Genomic DNA, 21153 nt, shown 5'->3' with positions numbered 1-21153 from the left:
CCCAGCACTGGGGAGGCCAGGTGAGCAGCACCTGGGGGAGCCCCGTCAAGGTGGGCTCAAGCACAGCTGTCCCCCCAGGGCGGGGGCCGCTGTGCACTGAGTCACCAGGAATGCTCACTTGTGCAGTGACTAACGGCAGGAGGCTGGTGCGGGGGAGCGTAAGCAAGCCGGCTGCCCTGCTGCGCGGTGACAGGGCCGCCTGGCCGAGCCCAGGCCCCCGCGGCAGGGGCAGAGGGAGGGCACAGCTGCTGGCAGGACGCCACGCCCCACGGGCCCAGGTGGGAAAAATGCGTCTCACTGCCCTACACATGGCACGGCACAGCGCCAAGAAAACAAGTCCCAAACAGGTGCCAGCTCCAGCGTCAGTCCTGACACGCAGTGCCCCGCCCCTAGGCTCTGCTGACCTCCAAGGCCAGCAGGGTGGGGGTGGGCAGTGGGCTTTTCCAGGGCTCTGTCAAGGATGGATGGTGACCACTGGAGGGCGCCAGATGCCCAGCTGAGAACCACCAGGCAGGCAGTGGCTGAAATGGGATCCTTCAGCTTGGTGACTTGGTGCCACGGAGTGGGGAGAACAGTGGGGGTTCTGAGATCTGGCTATGGACCCCAACTGCTCCCATTTGCCAAAGGACTGGAGATGGGTGGCGTGGAGGTGGGAGCCGCCCAGTTCCGCTCTGCCAGGAGATACAGGGCCAGAGCCTGCCCCTCCCCGACTGCTGGCCCCAAGTCCTAGTCTGGCTTGGGAGGTGTGTGTGCTGCAGCCCCTGGGGCTTAGGGACCTGTCTGGGAGTTCAAGGCCAGCCTCCTGGGGGTCTGGGAGGGGTGCTGGGACCTCTGGAGCCCACCTCTGCTCTGGCCCACCCACACTGGACAAAGACCAAAGTGCTACTTAGGATCAGACGCGGGAGCAGAGGACTGTGGCTAGAGCTGGAAGGTAGAGAGGGCCCTCAGCTTCGCTTGGCCCTGCCACCGCGCGAAGCCACTGGCGTGGGGGGAGGAGCCCGAGGCAGGGGAGTGGCGGTGTCCCTCCCCGTGGGGCTGGGCCTCACCTGGGCCCGGATCAGGGACTCGAAGCTGGGCTGGAAGTAGCTGAGGCGGCTGCTGTGGAACCGCGGCATCTCGTCCAGCAGCTGCTTGTTCTTGGCTTCGAAGTCTTCCCGCACGGGCCGGAGCTCCTCCCGCGCCTGGAGCGGGACCCGGGTCAGAGCTCTGGCTTCCTGGTCCCCGGCGCAGGGAGGCGCCTGCCGCCCCGCCGCCCCCGTCCCGCCCCGCTCAGCACCTGGTGGAGCTTGGCCAGCACAGGCCCCGTCTTCTCCTTCTCCTCGTACTTCTCCACCTTGGCCTGCAGCCTGCGGTAGTCCTGCAAGGCCTGCTCCCGCCGCTTCACGGCCATGTTGAGGCTCGGGAAGACGCTGCCGAACCTGCGTGACAGGGACAGCCTCCGTGTCGGGGGCTTCGCTTCCCGCGGGCGAGGCCAGGGCTGCTGGACCCCCACTACGGTGCAGCATGCACTTAGCCAGCCCCTGCCCTGCTCACACACCTGGAGCACAGGCGTGCAGAGCTGGAAGCCAGAGAGGTCATGACCTATGGCTGCCCAAGGTCACGGTTAGGCCAAGTTCTCCGGCAGGCGACAGAACCGAACTCTGAACCTAATTCTGGCCAATGGCCTCTCCTCTCCCTCCTCCTCCTCTTCTTCCCAGGGCTCCTTCGCCACACAGGAGAGGGGCCACCCTGAGGTCCCGCCGTGGAGATGGTGCCTCAAACTGATGCCTCAGGGACACAGCTCAAGGCCCTCCTCCTCCCTCTCCACGACAGGCCATCCAGAGCCAGCCACAGGGAGGCTTGGCTTTCTGGTCCCCGTGGGCATCACCACGACAGGTGTCGTCACCTCGGACTCGGAAGGGCCTTTGGCTGACGCGAGGGCTGGGGAGGACCAGGCGAAGCTGCCAGCAGGCTGAGGGCTGCCCACGTGCCACTCAAGGCCGAGGGGCAGGGCCGGTGGCTCGGGACCAGGGGGAGCTGGTTCCTCCTAGAATGTCTGAGGAACAGGGCCGGGGGCCCACCGCAGCCTCTCAGAGGTGCTCCTGGCCTGGCCCAGCAGGCACGGTCTCCCACACTGGCCTCTCCAAGGAGCTTGACTGCCAATCTGCTGTTTACGGCCTCAGCAAGGCAAGAGCCCATGTGAGATGAGGGTAATGAATGTTTTGGCCCCAGAATAAAGAATACGAACTTGACCAAGGTTAAATACCCCAGATTAGGCTTTAGAGCCAGAGGGCAGGTGGCCACAGAGCAGAGGGCTCGTCCACAGGAAAGCTGTTCACATGAGCTCCCCTAAGTTAACAGGCGGCTGTTCCGGGCTCAGGACCTGGTGGAAACGCCAGACCAGGCAGCGACCCCCCAGCCATGCCCGCTCCTAACAGGGATCAAACCAACACGCACACAACCGACTCGGCACACAGACGTGGGCCCACAGGGTGCCATGGAGATGGTCCATGGCAAACTGAAGGTGGGAGCGGACGCCACGAGGACACGTGGCCGCCCGCAGGGCGGGTCTGAGGGAGGAAAGCCCTGGGAGGGGCTGGTCCCACGGCCTTGCCTGAGGCAGCTGCGCTGTTGGAGCCGCAGCTGCTGGGAGCCCCTACCCCTTCCTGGGCAGCTGAGACGCCCGGGGGTCGAGGCAGCAGGTGCATCTGGGCCTGAGAAGCTACTCCGTGACCGTTCCCCCACCCCAAACGGCTAAGGGGCAGCAGCGGCCACCGTGACCCTCAGTCCCCTCATCAGTGGCCAGTGCCTGGGAGACGCGGGGGGGTGCAGGAGCAGGGACGGGAACGGGAGGCGGGGCAGTGGCGGCGCAGTTTGTGCCCTGGCCACGGCCACGCCCGTCACGCTGAGCTCACACCCTCAGGAGAGGGACCCTCCCCTCATAGGGTTGATGCGTGCGCGAGGTGTGTACGGCGGGGGCAGCACAGGACGGGCGCTGGGCAGCCAGGTTTCCAGGGCCAGGGCTGGACCCGCCAGGAGCGCTGACCACACGGAGGGGCCTGTCGGCCTACAAAGGAAACCACAGTGCAGGCACGGGCACGGGCACAGGCACAGACAGAGCCGGCTGGGGACTTCCGGCAGGCCGTGTTTGCAGGACACCTAACCAGAGCTCCTTCCTCCTTGTCAGCCTCCTGGAGCCGGGAGCACCTGTCCTGGGGTGGGGTGGGGGGGGTGGCTGCAGTGGAAAGGGTGCCACAGAGGCATCTCCCACGACAGCACCCGGAAGCTCGGGACAGGTAGCACATCCTGCTACAGCCAGGGGGCACCACCCTCAGGTAGGGCAGAGCTCCTGACAGAGGGGGAGAGGGCAGCCCTGGCTCTCCCCACTGCCCCCCTAAGCATGGGGCCCGCTTCTCCACTCTGCAGCCCCAGGAGGGGCCCGGGGAGCAGCAGGGACTTCTCTGCCCTGGGGACCCTACACCAGTCCCCGCTGGTGCCCCCAAGGCACCCAGCCTGTGCTCCCACTGGTCTGCCTGCCTCAGGGGAGCACCAGGGCCCGGGGGCACCCTGCTCTCTGCCCTGCGCAGCCCCCACCTCCCCCTGCCCACCGCAGCCCTCGTGCTGAGAGCGTTTGGCACGGCTCCCTCCATAGATGAGGTGGGGCCGGGCAGAGCAGGCTGGGTTTCTCGGAGCCGGGCTGTGAGCCCCTAAGGTCTGTCTCACACTTATCTGGGGGGGGGGGGGGGGGCGCTGGCCCACAAGGCCCTCCTCAAGGCTCAACCTCAGGTTCAATACCAAGCTGGCTGCCCTGGGAAGCGAGGGGCTGGAGCGGGAGAGGGAGGAGGGAGGAGGGAGGAGGGAGGAGGGAGGAGGGAGGAGGGCAGGGGCTGGGGCAGCCGGCCGGCGGGGATGCCTGCCATTCCTCGCCCTGCGCCCCCGCAGCCGGGATCTGCCACCCACCAGGAAAGGGAAATTGAAAGCATCCCCGTCCGTCCGTCCGACACAACACGTGGAAGGGCCCGGGGCTGGGGATTAGGGGCCGAGCCCTGGGGAGGCTGGGGGCGGCGCGGCCATGTGGCCGTGATCTTCATCAGAGGACAGGAAAGCTGCAGTTTCCTGTTTCCGGTGCCGGGGTCCCTGGGAGCTGTGCTCTTGGCACGAGGGAGCAAATGGGGAGGAGGCGACAGGCAGTGGGGTTTCATGTGGTCGGGGGCACTGCACAGGCTGGCGGGGCACCGGGCAGAAGGTCAGCGGATCTGCTGCGGAGACGGGGCCACCCCCTCAGCCCCGCCCACACCTTCCTGGCAGGTGGTGGGCTGCCCCCGAGGTGTCTCTCCATTTGGCTCTAGAAACCAGGGATGGATTTCAAGGCCGCCTCGCTGGTTGTGAAATCAAGACAGCAAGTCAGCTCCCCGGTTCTGGGCTGGTGTCCCCCGCCTCACTCTGCCAACCGTGGGTGCCGGGGGCGCCGTCTGTGACTGATGGTGGGGCCCCCACGGTCCTGGCACAGCAGAGTTCCTGGGGGCAGGCTCTGCTCGGCCTGGCTCAGTCCAGGACAGACAACTGCGAGCACTCGGGTGCCCAGGGTGCCGGGCGGCAGTGGTGCGGGCCCGGGGCAGGACGGGCAGGAGCAGCCCCTTCCCCGCGGCAGGTGGGCCCGGGCCAAGGCTGTGCTGTCGGCCTGTGGTGAGGCGCTCACGGAGGCCGGCAGGGCCCTCTCCTAACCCCGCGCCTGGAGCCTGCATGCGAATGCACGGCTCTCAACCACCCCAGACACCAGGGACCGGAGGATCAAAAACCGCTCTCCTCATTCCCCTCCGGGCCCCGGGCCAGGCCTAGCGCTAATTAAGCGGAGCCTCAGTCCCCGGCCGGCAAGGAGCTGCCAGGGACCACCGCAGGAGAGGTAATAGCGCGCAGCTGCTGGGCTGGGCAGGCGCCTTTCTAGGTCAGAGCGCTGGGGAGAGGCCAGGCGAGGAGACGCGGTCGCGGGAGCTTCAAGGCCGGCCCCCGGCCTGCGCCCCTCACCCCTGGGGGGCCCAGGGAGTAGCCTGACTGATCACAACCAGGGCCTGCCCTGACACAAGGTGAGTCTCACACAAGAATTCCTGACCCCTCAGGTCACCAGTTAGGGGACCTTCCCCGGCAGGGCCCTGGCGGCCGCTCCCTTCTCCATGTGCGGCCGCCCCCACACGTCCCAAGCCGAGAGCTGCAGGCAGCTGCGCTCCCGATCCGGCCGAGATGAAAGGCCTTGCTCATGTCCGCTGAGGGCTGGCCAAGATCTCTGCTAGCTCAATCCAGCCAGAAGCCACGGGGCACACGGCCAGATGGCCCTCGGACCAGCACCGGGGCCGCTGTGCAGGGCTCGGCCGTGCCCCGGGGCTGCCCTGGGGCTGCCAGGACCACCCCCCCCCCCCGGGCCTCCCGGTCAGGTTTCCCAGGGAATCTGGGGTGCTGGCAGTGTGTGGTCCCGCGGCTTACTCACTTTTTTAAGGGTTCAATCACAGTCTTTTGGATCTGGTTCACCTGTCAAAAGCCAAGAACAGACGACATCAAACCTGGGGCAAGGAGCAGGTGCGGTGGCTGCGTCCCCTGTTGAGGCGCTGGTTCGAGGCCTGGTTGCCCCAACACCGATCCAGTTTCTGGCCAGTGCATCCTGGGAGGCAGCAGATGGCTCAAGCGCTTGGGCCCTGACACCCACAGGGGAAACCTGGATGGAGTCGCGAACTCCTGGTTCTGGCCTGGCCCAGCCCTGGGCGTTGTGGGCATTTGGGGGAACGAAGCAGGGGACGGCAGATCTCTGTCCCTCCGCCTTCCCAAACACCACAACAGGGGCAGGCAGATTCCTCCTGAGAGGATGAGGCTGCATCCCCTCGGAAGAGGGAGACCTGGGAGGGGTCCCTGGAGTGCCCGAGTGAGGCAGAGATGGCGGCCAGGAAGCGGTGAGGGCACAGGGCGCTGCACTGTCCCGTCCCAGGGTGCTGCCCGTTCTGCTGCCTGCTGTGCACCAAGGCTTGTCAGGGCCTTGCTGAGCAGCGGGGGTGGTGGCCTGGTGGCTGAGAGAACTGGGGGGGCTCTGGGTGTGCCGAGCCACCACGAGTGTTCCTCATGGGAGCCTTGGGGGAGCCACCAGTGCCAAAGCGGAGGAGACTGGGGCAAGCAGGCATGGGCTTGTGACACAGGGTCCCAGAGGGCAGGGGTGGCCCCGCGAGGGCTCTCCGCGGTCAGGGACGGGAGGTGGCAGCAGTCACCTTCTCCTGGTTGAAGGCGTCCATCCGCTTCATGGCCGTGTCCAGGGCTGTCGCCATGTTCAGGAAGTCCTGGTCCTGCTCGCAGAGGGGGTTGGAGAGCAGGTCCAGGGATATCTTCACGGCCGACTTGGACATGGCTGCAAGAAGTCAGAGCTCAGTGAGTCTGGGAGGGGCAGGCGTCCTGCTCTCTAGGCCCGTGGCCAGCGGGACCACGGAGCGCCGCAGCCACACGACGGCACGCTCGGCGGAACCACAGAGTGCCACAGCCACATGACGGCACGCTTGGCGGAACCACGGAGCGCCGCAGCCACACGACGGCACGCTCGGCGTGTGCTCCTCCCTCCTGGCCGCCACGCTGCTCAGGGAACCCTTCAGAGCCGCTTCCCGGGCCGTGCTGACTTGATTTCCCAAACTCTGGCCTCTCACGGGATCATCTGGGTGGGCAGCTGGGAGACACGTTATTTCTGGCTCCAGAGGGTTTGACCTCACCAACCGGAGCCAGTGAAACACTCCAAGACTGTGCCTTTCCAAAGAGCTCTCAGGGAACCGGGGTCGACAGGCAGGGAGTCTGCTGGCAGAGGCCCGGCTCTGCAGAGCGCCCCGTGGGGCTGGGACGGGCCTGAGGGAACTGCCGCCGCCTTTGTGAGCCCTTCCGCTGCAGCTCCATGGAACAGCCAGAGCCAGCAGAAAGAAGGCGGGTGGCTGCGTTTCCATAAAACTTCATTGACAAAACCCGGGCAGTCCGGGCCCGCAGCGTGGCTTCCCCACCGGTTCAATGACACACGGTAGTAAGAAGCCCACGGGAAACCGTGTTCTCCTGAGGCTCACCTGGACACCCTGAAGATGGACAGCCAGTGCTGAGCCGGCGTGAGCCCGCCTATCTCTGCCCTAGAAGTCCATCTGCAAACAATGCAGACCTGGACACTGGTGTGGCCCGAGGACTCGGGAGCTGCCGGCAGGCTCCAGTGGGCCTCATGCCCCAACTTGCCTGCACCCATTATTTCAGTGAGGGTTCACACAGCCACGATGAATTCTGGTTCCATTTCTATGGTCTGTGACGTGGCCAAGGTCAAGGAGCCGCAAGGGCTGAGCTGGGACCTGACTGCGGGTGCCTTGATCCCTGCTCCCTGCTCCCCGTGGGATCTGGCCTAAAGGAAGCAAGTGGACAGATCCCACGAGGCTCAACTGAGAGGTCCACTTTAAAACAAAATATTTATTTACTTGAAAGGTAGGGTGACAGAGAGAGAGAGAGAAAGAGAATCTTCCCTCTGCTGGGTTACTCCCCACAAGGCAGTAACAGCCAAGAGCTGAAGCCAGGAGCCAGGAGCCCCATCCAGGTCTCTCCCGTGGGTAGCAGGGGCCCAAACACTTGGGCCACCCTCTGCCTCCCTAGGCACATTATCAGGAAGCTGGCCTGGAAGCATGGAGCAGCCGCAACTTGGAGCAGCACTCGGATACGGGACGCCGGCATTGTAAGCAGTGGCTTAACCTGCTGGGCCATGGGACCAGCCCCTGGGAGGTCCCCTGGGTGGCACCAGCGGCCCCCAGCGGCCCTGTCAGCCAGCAGGGCAGCCTGGAGCTCACGCGGCAGCTCAGAGGCAGGATGGAGACTGCTGGGAGCTTTGGAGTCTGGCCCTGCGCGAGCGTTCAGGTCTCCACAACGTGCAAACAAAATTCTAGCAGGGCAGGGAGCGAGGCTACACACCGCCCGCCCCGAGTGCGTCCAGGTGCTGGGTACACGTCACCGAGTTTACTGCGCCGAGTGCTTCCGGCCTGTTGCTTACATGTGTGGCACCAAGAAAAACAGTGCTCTCCATCAGATGGCGGCACGCCGTCAGGAACTCAGCGCACAGAACTCAGAGACGCTCTGTGTGGACAGTGCCTCCCAATCAACGCCCGCCGTGCCCCCAGGGCCGACCCCTGAGGGTCCCTGCATGAGCCAGCAGAGCAGGCCCGCGCGGACACACGGCCTGTGCACGGCGTCACCCTGGGAGAGGCTGGTCACCCAGCAAAAGGGCAAAATGTGTGCGAAGCCTAGAGATGAGAGAACTTTCCAAAAACGCTGAAGCACTGGAAGAAAAAAAAAAACACAAAAAAAAAAAGTCTGTGAAGTAATTTTGCGGGTTTAGGAACAAATTTTATATGTATTTAAAAAAATTTTTTTTTAATTTGAAAGGTGGAGAGAGAGTGAGAGAGAGCAAGAGAGTGAGCGCCCACCTGCTGGTTCACTCCCCAGCACCTACGGCAGACAGGGCTGGGCTCAGCTGCAGCTGGGAGGTGGGAACACAAGCCCGGTCGCCCACGTGGGTGGCAGGGACCCAACCACTAAAGCTATCACCACTGCCCCCCAGGGTGTGCACGTGCAGGAAGCTGGGACTTGCTCAGGCACCTGGGCAGGGGACGGGGTGTCCCGGGCAGCACCTGGACACTGCAGTGTGCACCCCTGCCCCCGGCATGTGTGACTCGATGTGGCTGTGAAGCGACCCTGTGCAACACAAGGAAAACAAAAACCTGGATGAAGCCGCAAGTGTTTCTGCACAAAATCTAGGAAGTCAGAGGCTGGGGGAGACTCCTCCCGTGTTTCCCAGTGCCCCTCCCCCACGCCGGCGTTTGCTGCGGTGGAGTGAGAACTGTGGCCTGACTCCGCCACAAGGCAGGGGAGCAGAGCAGCGCCCCAACATGGAGATCACGGCGGCCCAGCTCACAGCCCCCGGCACAAGCCCAGAGTGGGGTCTTGGCCCCACTCGGGTCCCTGGAGTCCTTACGCTGCCGCCAGCATGCCGGGGTCAAAGGCCCAACGGGGACCGACCAAGCCAAGTGATAAAATTCTCTGAAAGAGCTCTCTGCTGTGGCCCGGGAGGGCAGTGGAGGATGGCCCAGGTGCTCCCGCACCCGCATGGGAGACCAGGAGGAAGCACCTGGCTCCTGGCTTCGGATCGGCACAGCGACGGCCGTGGCAGCCATTTGGGGGGTGAACCAACAGAAGGAGGACCTTTCTCTCTGTCTCTCTGTCTTTCTGTCTATAACACTATCTGTCAAATTAAAAAAAATTTTAAAAAATTCTCTGAAAGATCTTTTTTGGCACGACAGCTGGGGCTTCCCCGCCCTGTGTGTGGAGCTCAGGGAGGCCATCCCGGCACCTCCGGGCCGCACCACCGCACCACCGGGCGGCTCAGTAGCAACCTTTTCGGGCCTCGCCCACATCGGACAGCCTGGCAGGGCCAGCCCCACCCCCTCCCCCGTCTCGGGAGCCACTGGCCCAGAGGTGCCTTCTCCATCCACACTCCTGGGTTCCAGGAACCACCTGCTGTCTTGGTTTCTTTGGTGGCAGACTAAGGTGTCCCCCACCACATGCCCCTCTTCACTGCCCTGCAGTGCGAGTGCTGCCACAGCCTGACTGGAACGCAAGGGGACGAGCAGTCCAGGCCCCTCGCATCTGCCATCGCCACGGTGACAAACTCCCAAACCCACCCGAGCCTGGGACACACCGTGTTTGGAGACGCTAGGGGCCGGCTGTGAGGGGCAGGTCCCATTCAGACGAGCCCGGGTCCTGGGGGTGAGCCGTCCCCAGACCTGTGGCACCGACAGAAACTGGCACAGGGGCACAGGGCAGGAACCGTCCCTTCGTCAGCAGCTCTGAAGGCGCCGTCTCAGCACCCGGGGGTGAGCCGAACCTCTGCTATGGCAGCACCTAGCGCGGGGTTCCTTCATCCTGGTACCGAGGCGGCCCAGGGTGGTCTTCAACACCCACCGGGGGCAGTGACACCGCCCACCACTTGGACTTGCTGCTGAGCCAGCCGTGCCAACACTGAGATGGGAGGAAGAGCTAACCCTCACGGAGAGCAGGCCGTGGCTAGACATGGTTCCAGCGCACTGCGTTAACCAACCCGCGTTGTCCTAGCCCGCCGGCAGGGTGGGGAGCAGGTGAGGGCGCCGAGAGCCCAGCGCAGTGCCCGCGTGGACACAGCAGCGGCCGACCTCTGGCCAAAGGCCTGGCATTCTGGGCTGGGGGAGCAAGGGCCTCGAGGGCCCCCTCTCGCCTCCACCCAGCGCCCCGCAGCCCTGCGTTTCTCCCGGTTGCTCACGGCCTCTTGCGAGCGCACAGCCTGGGGATAAGGCACCCAGTGCTCCTGACGCCAGGGCTGCCTGTGTCTCTGGGCTGCTGGGCCCAGCTCCTCCTCATTTCGGCCAACTGAGCCTTCCCAGGCCACTGGCTGCTTCCTGGCACCACACGCTCCCACGCACAGCCCCTCAGAGCCCTCTGGGATGGCGGAGTTATCCTGAGGCAGCGCTGGCTCTACACTGCAACTCGGCTCTCAAACACCATGGCAGCCAGCCCCCCCGGGCCAAGGACGGTCATTGCTCAGCTTCTAAATCGGAGAGGCAGAAGGAGAGGGGGACAGAGACACATTTCCCCTTTACTGGTTCCTTTGGGGCTGGGCCAGGCAGAAGCCAGGAATGGGAACTCCATCTGTCTCCCACAGGGGTGGCAGGGCCCCCAGCACGGGAGCCATCATGACTGCCTCCCAGGGGACGCATCAGCAGGAAGCTGGAACTGGAAGCAGAGCAGAGCCCTGAACCCAGGCGCTGGGACATGGGACGCAGGCAAATCAAGCAGCATCGTGACCCCTGGGCCACTCGCCCAGCCCAGGGACTGCTGTCTGCGCCAGGACAGAACGTGCCGCCTCTTCCCTCCGGGCAGCCTGAGCTGGCAGGGAGATGTCTACCTACCCTAACTGGGCCCTAGGCGGGCCTGGCAGCCAGCACCCGCCCACAGAACTCTGTGGGGACTGGCGACCACCTGCCGGGGACCGGCCTCCGGGCACTTTGCTCAGGCTGCCTAGTCTCCGCCCCCCACGCAGAGACTCCCGAGTGAGCCCTCTAGGGGCCGCGGGAGGAAGCGCCCCGCACCCGGCCTCCCTGCCAGGGCACAGCGGGCGGCACCTACCCAGGTCGGCGTCGGCACTCTTCTTCATGTCCTTCTGCAGCTTCCTGGTCTGCTCTTCCAGCCTGCAAGGCAGGGCACAAGCCTGGGCGCCGGGCCTCCTTTCGTCACCTCTCCCGGGTTACGCAGATACTCCGGAACGCCCACCAGGGAGGAGAGGGGCCCTTTCACCCGGGGACCCTTCCCGCTGTCTGCAGTGCCACGGCCAACTCTGCATGAGGCCAGCCCCCAAGTGCTGCACGTCCCGCAGGGCCACGCGCTGGGGGCGGATTGGTGGCAGTGGGGGTGGCCTAGGCTGCCCTCAGCTCCCAGGGTGCTGAGGCCACAGAGAGCCACTGGCGCGCTATGAGGAGACAAGGCAGGGTGCCGAGTGAGGCCTGGCGGGGTCCCAAGCTCCCGCCTCACCCTTGTGGGGTCTGACACTCACTGTTGCAGTTTTCCATACTCCCTTTCAAAGTCTCTCTCCACCTGTAACAAAAGAGCGAGCTCAATCATCGAGAAATGACAGCACGTCGGAAAAAATCTCCCAGCCTCCTGAAACTCCCTCCACACCCTGCCCCGGTCTGCAGCAAACACCACCACCCAGTTCCTACAAGCACCAGCAGATCGCTAACGACACAGCACCCCTGTGTTCCCAAATTAATTAAGTGTGTGATTGAGGAAGCGAGACTCCCTCCCAGCCGGGCCGGCCAGACAAGTAGCGGCGCATTGTGGCTCTGCTCCTCCACCGTGGGGAGCAGGGAGCCAAGCTGGGTGCCGCTTCTCAACAGTCCCCCCCCCCCGGGGGGGGCGTAGGCAGCCACGGGGCTGTGAACGCGGCTGAGATTCACCCAGGGAGGTGGGAGGAGGCAGAGGCAGAGGTGGGTCTGGGTGTAGGGCGGCTCTAGCCGGCAGACCCAAGCAGCTCTCAGTCTCCTCGGCTCAGCCTGCTGCCCGGCTCAGGGTGGGCCGACAAAGACCACGCCCACGCCTGCAGGTGGGAGAGGGGGCTCTGCCTGGGCCTTCCCGGGCTGCACCTGGCTGTCACTCCAGTCCCTTCTCCGTGGCGGAACGTGCAGATGCAGATCACACATGGAATTTTTTTTTTTTTTTTTTTTTTTTTTTGTAATTAGAAAAGGAGAGAGCAAGTTCCCCCTTACCTCTGCCCCACGCACTGGTTCATTCAGTCCCCAAGTGCCTACAATGGCTGGGGCTGGGCCAGGGCCGGGGCTAGGCCAGGGCCGAGGCTGGGAATTCAATCCAGGTCTCCCATGCGGTGGCAGGAGGCTCCTCACTAGTCACCAGTGCTGCCCCCCAGCGTCTGTATCAGGAAGCAGGACCCAGCGGTGGAACCCAGGCATTCCAAGGTGGGGTGTGGGCATCAGCTCCCTGGCTGTCCAGTGGGGGGCCTTCACATAGTCAGGCGGCTTCCCAGGGGAGGTGTCAGCCCTCCCCGTGTGTGGGGGTGGGGGATCCTCTCCTGCTCACTGCAGTGGGGGAGGCCAGGGCCGTCCAGAGGCACCGGCGGGGCTGACAACCCCAGGGCAGAGAGAAGCCCAGCAAACACTGGCCAGGCCAAGCTTGGCGCCCCGTGCCATCACATGGTCACCGCTCCTGTCGCTGGACACAGCTCCTTTCTTACATGGGCGAGTGTGAGTGTGACCAGCGTCTCCACACATTATAAGCACTTATTGCCACGAAGGTGAAACTGACGCTAAGCATTCCTTGGCCAAACTCCCGTGGAGAGCCAGGACCCAGTGGAGGTGCTGTCTTGGTGTGCCCAACCCCAGAGGCAGCCTCGCTTTTGCAATCCCCCAAGTGTGCTGCAATGTGTGGGATGGCCACGAACACCTGGCTCCGCGGCTGGGGACTGCTCGGACTTGCACAGGTTTCCGACAAGGCTGGCTCGTTCTGGCTGACGACAAGCTCGATCGAGGTCTCACGCTGGCCGCTGAGCAGCGTGCCAGGGCCACTCAAAGCCACCTGACAGCCCCAGGCAAGTTCGGGACCTTTCGCCTGCCCTGCTCCCAGGAGCCAGGGGCAGCTCGCGCTACAGCTCGCTGCCCCCAGTCTGTCTCTGCCGCTGGGAAAGAGCGAGGAGGGGCAACGGCAGAATTCCAGCCCCTCACATAAGGCTACGGGAACAAAGGGACACACTGGAGCACATTCCGAGGTATATGGACTCTCAGGGAAAGAGCCAAGGAGAAAAGATCTGAACATCTTCGCTTGATGCCGCTGCCAAAAGGCAGCTGGAGCCCAGTCAACAACGCAAGTGCAAACACATGTGCACGGCCGGCCAGGGGCTTGGGCCGGCCAGGCCAGGCTGGCGAGCTCAGCGCGTGGAGACTCGGGCACCTGGAGGCTACCTCGGCTGGCCCCTGCATTCCCCAAGGCTCGGGTGGGAGGGAGGGCTGTGCTGGCCACTGCTCCATCCACAGTGCCTAGGTCAGGCCCTGGCACACAGCAGGAACTCAGTATGTGTTGAATGAATGAACAGGCTGACTTCCCACCCTGACTTCCACTCACGGTGAGGCGAGAAAGGAGACACGTGGGCGGGGCTAGGGTTCAGGTGAACGGGAGCAGAGCTAGGGTGGAGGGGCCATCTGGAGAACCCCTGGCAGACGCTGCCTCCCCCTCGGGACGTCCCTACAGAATTAAGGTGGGCTCACAAGGCTGAAAGACCCTCCACGGGGGACGTGAACCCCTTTTCGAGTGGGAAGGTTCAGTGGATCCTTTTCCTGTGATGTCGCAGGGCACCTGCCTCGCTAGGAATCCTGGGGCACAAGACCCAGGCTAGCCCTGGCTTCGGAGGCCCATGGCGGGCAAAAGCCGGAAAGAGCTCCTCCACCCTCCCCAGTTATGCGGGCAGGCGCGGCTCCTTTCTCCACACCAAGACACTGCCGCCACTTTTATGGGACCTGGGGGAGTGGGAGGGGCCGGAGCGGAGGTGGGGGCGCCTTTGCTCTTGCGGCTGTGTGCTAACGGTCAGCCTGCGCACAGCGCACGCCGGAGCAGCCGGAGCAGCCGGAGCCTTGGCAATACTGGCGTGTGCATGAAGAACCTGGGCACGGGAGAGCAGCAGAGCACAGACACAATGCTCCCTTTGTGTCTGACAGTCGGGTGCCTCGGGCCAAAACCTTCCTGAAACTCCCTGCAGATAACAGGAACATTTCTTCCCATGACAGGGGCGCTGTGACTCCCAGTAACCCAGGCGGCCACATCTGCCCCCTCCCTGGAAGTGCCTGGGCAAGAACAACAGAGCGCGTCACCGCTGTTCGGGGGCAGCTGCCAGAGATGCCGAGACAACCACGCGGCCCAGGCCTGTCCTGGGGACCAGGAGGGGGTGCCGGGGTGGGGCCCGAGGCCCAAGGAGGCAGGGTCTTGCTGCATACACTTCAGCACCTCTGGGAAGGTGAGGAGAGCAAGCCAAGGAAGTGTGTCACTCTATCCCAAGCTGTACCTTGGCCTGGCCTCCAACTTCACTGCAGTGAGGAGTGAGCTGCCCGGGACAGGCTGGTCCTTGATGGCTTACAAACAGCCAGACCCACGAGCTCCCTGGACGGCAGTCGGTATCCCCCTGGTGTGTAACTTGGTGTGTGCGTGACACAGTTACTACTGTCATCTCATCTCACAATTGAGAGACCACGGCTCAGAGGCTGAGGACCTCACCCAGGGTCACAGGTGCCTCCCTGCCACCCAGTCTGTCAGGGGACTACAGTTCCGTGTCAAGTGAGCCAGTGGAGGGAAGGCGCGGGTGCACCTGCCGCCCCAGCCTCAGATGAAAGGGCCTGGAGGTCTCTCCGTGAGCCAATCTGGCAAAGGGGCTGGAGGCTGCATCCTAGCCTCTGCTGCTCAGTGGAGAACAAAGTCCATTTCAACAAAGGCTGGGGTGTGGGAGGGCCGAGTGTTCGCAGTGAGTGAAGGAATAAAAGACCCTTCTCAAAACCACTTCGCTTTCAGATCTGCCATGGATTAAACTCTGGAGACTCCAAGCCACACCTTCCCACTTCCTGTAACCGCCAGAGCCCAGCGTTCGCACACCCAGATCCTCTGGGCTTCTGCTGAGCGCCTCTGCAGATGGTCAGCCTCTGCATGGGGGGGAGCGCTGGCTCTGCTGACCACCTGCCCCGCTCGAAGCAGGGAGAGCTCTTTTAACTCGGGCCCACTTCCTTTCGGGGGATCTAACTTTGGATTTCCCAAAGATGCAGGCCCTGGTCAGATGTGTGCCCAACTCCCCGCCAAGCGGAAGCAGCATCTTCCCCGTAGTTCTGAGAGCTGAGCCAAGGAGGGGAGAAGTCAGTAAGGCAGGGAGGACAGCCGGGGGCTGGGATGACAGAGACGAGGGCCTGCACCCCTGCAGCGCTGGGTTCTCTGAGCTGCCATGCGAGACAGGTCCTACGCGATGGTCTTCCATGTCAGAGCAAGACTCGTGGCTCAGATTGGTGGGCAAGGGTGCTGAAGAGGCTGCACTGTGCTCCAATGCCCAACCCTGGGAGACAGGGCACTGCCCGGGGCAGCGTAAAACGAGGGGAGGAGTGCGGATCTGCAGCCCAAACCTGGGCTCTGATTCCAGCCACGCCAGGGTGGGGCTGTGACAGCCCTAGACGCTCCTGCAGCACCAGGAGGAAAACTCAGGCAGTTGTATGCAAGTCCAGCTCTCACTTTCCAAGGATCTGCGATTCTTCTCCTCTCCCATCGTCCGGGTCAAATAAGGCTAAGGACTGTGGGCCTTCCGGGGGTAGGAGTCAGCCACGCCTTCCTGCCGAGCGACTGCAGCACAGCCAGGAACACAGCGGGCAGTGGGGCAAGGGACCCGGGCTGCCCCGGAAGCTGCCTGGGCTGCCGTGCAGCAGAGGGGCTCAAAGGAAAGGCCTGGGCGTGTCCGGCGCACTCTGTGCTTCGGGAACTCTGCTGGGACAAGTGCTAGTGGCCGGTTCAGGAGCAGAGCCGTCCTCCACACCTTCGCTATCCACTTCTTCCTGGCCCCTAGACGGGAGGCCCCTGCAAACACAGTCAGACCTACACGATGGGGAACGAGGTCCGGGTTGCCCTGGTGTTGTTAAATCTCTGGTTCTACGCAAAGGCCGCGTGAGACGGCACTGACTTTCAAGAGTGCAAGACTGGGTTACTCACTGTTTTGGGAACGATCTGCTTCTTGGGCTGTCCAATCTTAAAAGGAATCCTACAAGAGAAAGAGACAAAGAGGGATACCGTGAGATGCGGGTGGGGTGAGGGGGGGACTGACACTCTCCCCAGGAGGGTGTGGACGAGGTGCCCGCATGCCATGCCCTGAGGGTGAGGGCCATGGGCACGGGCGGAGCTGAGTTCTAGGACAGCCATCTTCCCAGGGCCTCTGACAGATGCAGGATCAGGCACCAGCTCCTGCCCCGAGGACCTTCCGTGCTAACAGTCTGAAGTTTATATGCCTTGAAAAGGAGAGGCCAGCAAAGGGCAGACACCCCACAAACAGCCGCACCGCGCACCTTGTGTCTGGAGGAGCTGCAACGTGGGAAATTACAGGCTTGCTGTACTAGCTATCACCCTGGAAAACACGCCTTTAAAGCCACCACCACACCACCCGTCGGCTGTGCTGGCGCTCCTCTGCTGCTCCACAGCGCAGCGACTGTGGGTATGCAGGGCTGCTCGGGAGAGATGACCGATCACAGGGCCATCGACGCCCGCCAGGCCGGGGTACGTCCCCGGGAAATGCACTGAGTCTGAAGGTGGCTAACGAGAAGGCTATGGAGCCCAGCTGTGGCTGGCCTTGGACCTGCCACGGTGCTCTGCGAGCAGACTGCCCACTTGGACGGAGGGCGGCCTGGCCCAACAGCAGCAGGGTCCCAGTCCGGGAGGGGGTCTGAGGTCAAGGGCTAGCTCAGCAGCTCTGAGAAGCAGGCCGCCCTGGGGCTTCATTTCCTACTTTGTAAGATCAGGAGGGAATTAAACTAGATAACGTAGAAGCTTCCTCAAGGCACAGAAACGCCTAGGATTCAAACAGGCAACAAACAGTGGCCAGGCCAGGAAGCAAACAGTGTCTCTCAGCAGCTATAGGGACTGCAGGTGCGCACTCCCCGCAGGCACGTCAGGAGCCCCTGGGGTCAGCCCAGGCACAGGCTGCGCCCAGCCCCACTCACTACCCTCCTTTGGGCTCCCAGGCCCTGGCAGAAGCGCTGCCATTCAAAGCTCCCGCTCGCCGGCCACCCCACCTCCACACCGCTTCTCTGCTTCCATTTGGCCCAAACTGACCAGCTCTGTTGCTAAACCCAACGGTATAATTAACCACCGATAATAACCCCAGACAACGATCCGTTGAGGGGTTGGCCCCGCCTGAGTCACAGTGGTTTAAATTTAATTTCTGGAGGACATCCTGTTTATTGTTCACCCAGCCCCGTAATTTAGGCGCGTTAACCCTTTCAGGGCTAGCTGATTCACGTGGCTTCTGTAAACAAATCATCTCTGGCTATGTAATTACTGGGGGGAGGTGAGGAGAGGGGGGCACAGAGCCGAAAAGAAAAAAATGAAATTGCTGTCCCCTTTCTCAGACCCGAAGGGGAAAGGCTCCAGGGGAGAGAAGCCCTTCCTGGCCTGGGCCTCAGGCACCTTTCCCCAAACAGGGCCTGGAGCTGCTGGGCACCCAGGGGCAGCCGAGCAGGGTCCCGCGGGTGCTGCCTGTGCCCAGCTCCCGGGCTGAACCAATCACAGCCTGCCCCGCGCCCAGGATCTTCAACTGTACAACAAAGGAAGATCCCCGGGGTCTAGGAATCTCCAGGCCAAGGGCGAGGGGAGGAGGGCGAGAACTGTGGAGACTTGTCCGAAAAGTCTTCCAAACGACTCTGCCTCCGGGTGAGCACGCCAGGCGAGGGGCTAGCACCAGCAATGCAACTCTATTCCGTGTACAGCCGCCTTCTCTGTCTCAGGAATCACAGGCTTTTTCCCAGGGTGGAAGTTACCACAGAAATGTCCTCTCCGCCTAGTTCAGCCTCTCATTGTTTAGATGAGGAAGCAAGCAGAGGTTCAGTGACTGGTCCAGTGACGGGCCACGGTGCCCGTCCACCATAAACACCAGGACAGCCTGGGCTCCTGCCTTCTCCCTCCCACTCACTGGTCATGCTCTTTCCACAGGAACTTGTTACCCGTATCTGATCAAAACACTGTGGGAGCTGGCGCTGTGGTGTAGCGGGTAAAGCTGCTGCCTGCAGTGCCGGCATCCCATATGGGCGCCGGTTCGAGTACTGGTTGTTCCACTTCTGATCCAGCTCTCTGCTATGGCCTGGGAAAGCAGTAGAAGATGGCCCAAGCCCTTGGGCCCCTGCACCTGTGTGGGAGACCTGGAGGAAGCTCCTGGCTCCTGTTGGCACAGCTCTGGCTATTGCGGCCATCTGGGGAGTGAACCAGCAGATGGAAGACCTTTCTCTCTCTCTCTCTCTCTCTGCTTCTCTGTAACTCTGCCTTTCAAATAAATAAATAAATCCCCCCCTCCCACCCCATGGCATCAAAAAGGGCCGTTGTCCCTCAAGACACAGACGTGAGAGGAGGGTTCCTGCAGAACGGAGTGCACTGGCGCACGCCACTTATGTGTGCCACGCAGGCCCCACGAGGTCCCCCTGCGTTTCCGCCACACCTAGTGGCCGTCACCCATTACTTCCCGTGGCTTTCAACTTGCTGAGTCAAAAGCTGTCTCCACCTCCTAGAAGAACATCTTGCAAGTACTTTCATTTTAAAAGTTCATGTTCCCAACTTGTAAAAGATTGCAGTTCACTGTGAAGAAAACACGTTAACTCCCCCCCGCCCCATTCTCTCGCCAATGCCTTCTATTAGTGTGGTACATTTGTCAATCAACACGGCAGACTGACGTCTAGACCTTATTCGGATTTCCTTAGTTTTCTCTGATGCCCATTTTATTTATTTCTTAAAGATTTATTTATTTACTTGAAAGTCAGAGTTACACAGAGAAAAGGAGAGGCAGAGAGAGGGAGGGAGGGAGGGAGGTCCTTTATCCGCTAGCTCACTCCCCAGTTGGCTGCAACGTCTAGAGCTATGCTGATCTGAAGCCAGGAGCCTCTTCCAGGTTTCCCATGCTGGTGCAAGGACTTGGGCCACCTTCCACTGCTTTCCCAGGCCACAGCCGAGAGCTGGATCAGAAGTGGGGCAGCCGGGTCTCGAACTGGCGCCTGTATGGGATGCCGGCACCGCAGGCGGTGGCTTTACCTGCTACGCCACAGCACCGGCCCGACGCCCGTTTTAAACCCCAGGAGCCCCTCCGGGTCCCCACATTACACTTAGTCACCACGTCTCCTCCGACTTCTCCTGGCTGTGCAATTTCTCAGAACCCTCATCATTTTTAAGGAGTGCTGATCAGGCTGTAAGGACTGCCCACCTGGGCTCTCTGCTGTCTCTCTCCTGACCAGGCCGAGGAGCCACGCTCACATGTCATGGAGCCACACGCCATCGACTGCAGAGCTGTGGGTGGGGCCTGGTCACCACGCTGAGGTGTGCTTGCCAGCTTTCTCCCCACACGTACTCTGCGGGAGAACCCACCGTGCTGAGCCCCGCTCCACCATCCAGAACCCTCGGGATTTCACCCAGCACCGCTTTACTCCAGTGCTCAAACTGTTCCAGCGCGGCCCGCTGCCGCACTTCCGCATCGACGTGTGTGCGTGTGTGCGTGTGTGCGTGGGTATTTGGCACTTCTGTACTTCCGGGTACTTCAAGAGGCTCGAGGCCACCTTGTGCGCTTCCTGCCCAGCCCCGAGCCGGAGCAGGCGTCTACACCACCGTTCAGCCTCTGCAAGGCGGTGTGAACCTTCCTTTCCGCCTTCTCTCCCACCCCACCCCACCCCACCCAACAACTCCGCCAATGGCTGCTTGTTAATCTCACACAGACTCCTTATCCTCTCCTGACCCAAATGGGGGCATTTCTGAGTTCATGTCACCAGGATAACCTGGACCCTCATGAGGACAACAGGGACATACGGCCACACCACTGAAGAGGGCTGCCTCCCTCTTTCCTAGCTTAACCAAAGCTCGTCCTCAAGTCCAGAACCTCGCCTACCTTCTCTGAAAATGTCTGCAACGGGGTTCTGCGCTGTGGCATTGTAGGTTAAGCCTCTACCTGTGATGTCTGCATCCCATATGGGCACAGGTTTGAGTCCCAGCTGTACCACTTCCAATCCAGCTCCCTGCTAATGTGCCTGAGAAAAGCAGTGGAAGATGGCCCAAGTACTTGGGCCCCTGCCCCCCACATAGGAGACTTGGCTGGAGCTCCAGGCTCCTGGCTTCAGCCTGGCCCACCCCCAGCAGCTGCAGCCATTTGGGGAGTGAACTCGCAATGGAAGATCTTTCTCTCAGTCTCTCCAATTCTTTCAAACAAATTTTTTAAAATGCCTAATAAAACTTATTTGGCATTTAAAAATATTTTATCTAATTAATTCCCTTACAAAGAAAAAAGCACGCTCACCAGAGAAAGCCTGAGACGTACAGAGAAGAGCAGAGGAAGGCGGTGGGGGAGTGGGGAGAAAGGGAGAGCAGACGATCTCTGGCTACCGTCTCTAGTGAGGACTGAGGTCAAGGCTCAGTGTTGGTAAGGAGATTTTTAAAACCTGCAGAAAGAAAAGCAACTGAGGCAAGTATGTCGACTGCTCGTGGTGGCCAACTCTGCTTGCTGCTTTGTACCTTCCACTTTTGCCCCAACTAAACAAACCACCACCCATGGTTACAGAAATAGCACCTGATCCGTATTAAAAACTTGGCATGCGTACACGCACACACACAGAACCCAAGGGGAAAATCAGTATCGCAAATCTCAGTGTGCCTATGTGTGTACACATGTGTACACGTATATAGTGAAAATTTACACAACTTTAAAGTGTAACCATATATCATGTTTATTTGCCATTCTATACTTCTAATCATCTTTTTAAAAATTTTTTAAAATTTTATTTGAAAGGCAGAGCATCAGTGAGAGACAGAGAGTTTTCCATCTGCTGGTTCATTCCCCAAACG

At 61.8% G+C, this 21153-nt stretch overlaps 1 protein-coding gene across 3 annotated transcripts in view; it reads right to left on the bottom strand.

The window, feature by feature from the left end:
- The window catches only part of BIN3 (bridging integrator 3), a 41988-nt gene that overhangs the window by 906 nt on the left and 19929 nt on the right, over nt 1–21153 (bottom strand). For 2 of the 3 annotated variants that reach the window (XM_008249867.4, XM_051836749.2), the window contains exons 2-8: nt 16285–16333; nt 11600–11640; nt 11176–11237; nt 6228–6364; nt 5462–5502; nt 1277–1418; nt 1047–1181 (exon numbers count right to left, since the gene is read on the bottom strand). In XM_008249867.4, the coding sequence (XP_008248089.1) occupies nt 1047–1181; nt 1277–1418; nt 5462–5502; nt 6228–6364; nt 11176–11237; nt 11600–11640; nt 16285–16333 (607 nt within the window). Of the gene's footprint in view, nt 1–1046; nt 1182–1276; nt 1419–5461; nt 5503–6227; nt 6365–11175; nt 11238–11599; nt 11641–16284; nt 16334–20608; nt 20751–21153 lie in introns of all 3 variants that reach the window. The other variant, XM_017338320.3, reaches the window with a different exon arrangement.

The sequence above is a fragment of the Oryctolagus cuniculus genome, chromosome 8, assembly GCF_964237555.1.
Source record: "Oryctolagus cuniculus chromosome 8, mOryCun1.1, whole genome shotgun sequence".
NCBI classification, from domain to species: domain Eukaryota; kingdom Metazoa; phylum Chordata; class Mammalia; order Lagomorpha; family Leporidae; genus Oryctolagus; species Oryctolagus cuniculus.
This window is presented reverse-complemented; position numbering and strand designations above follow the sequence as displayed.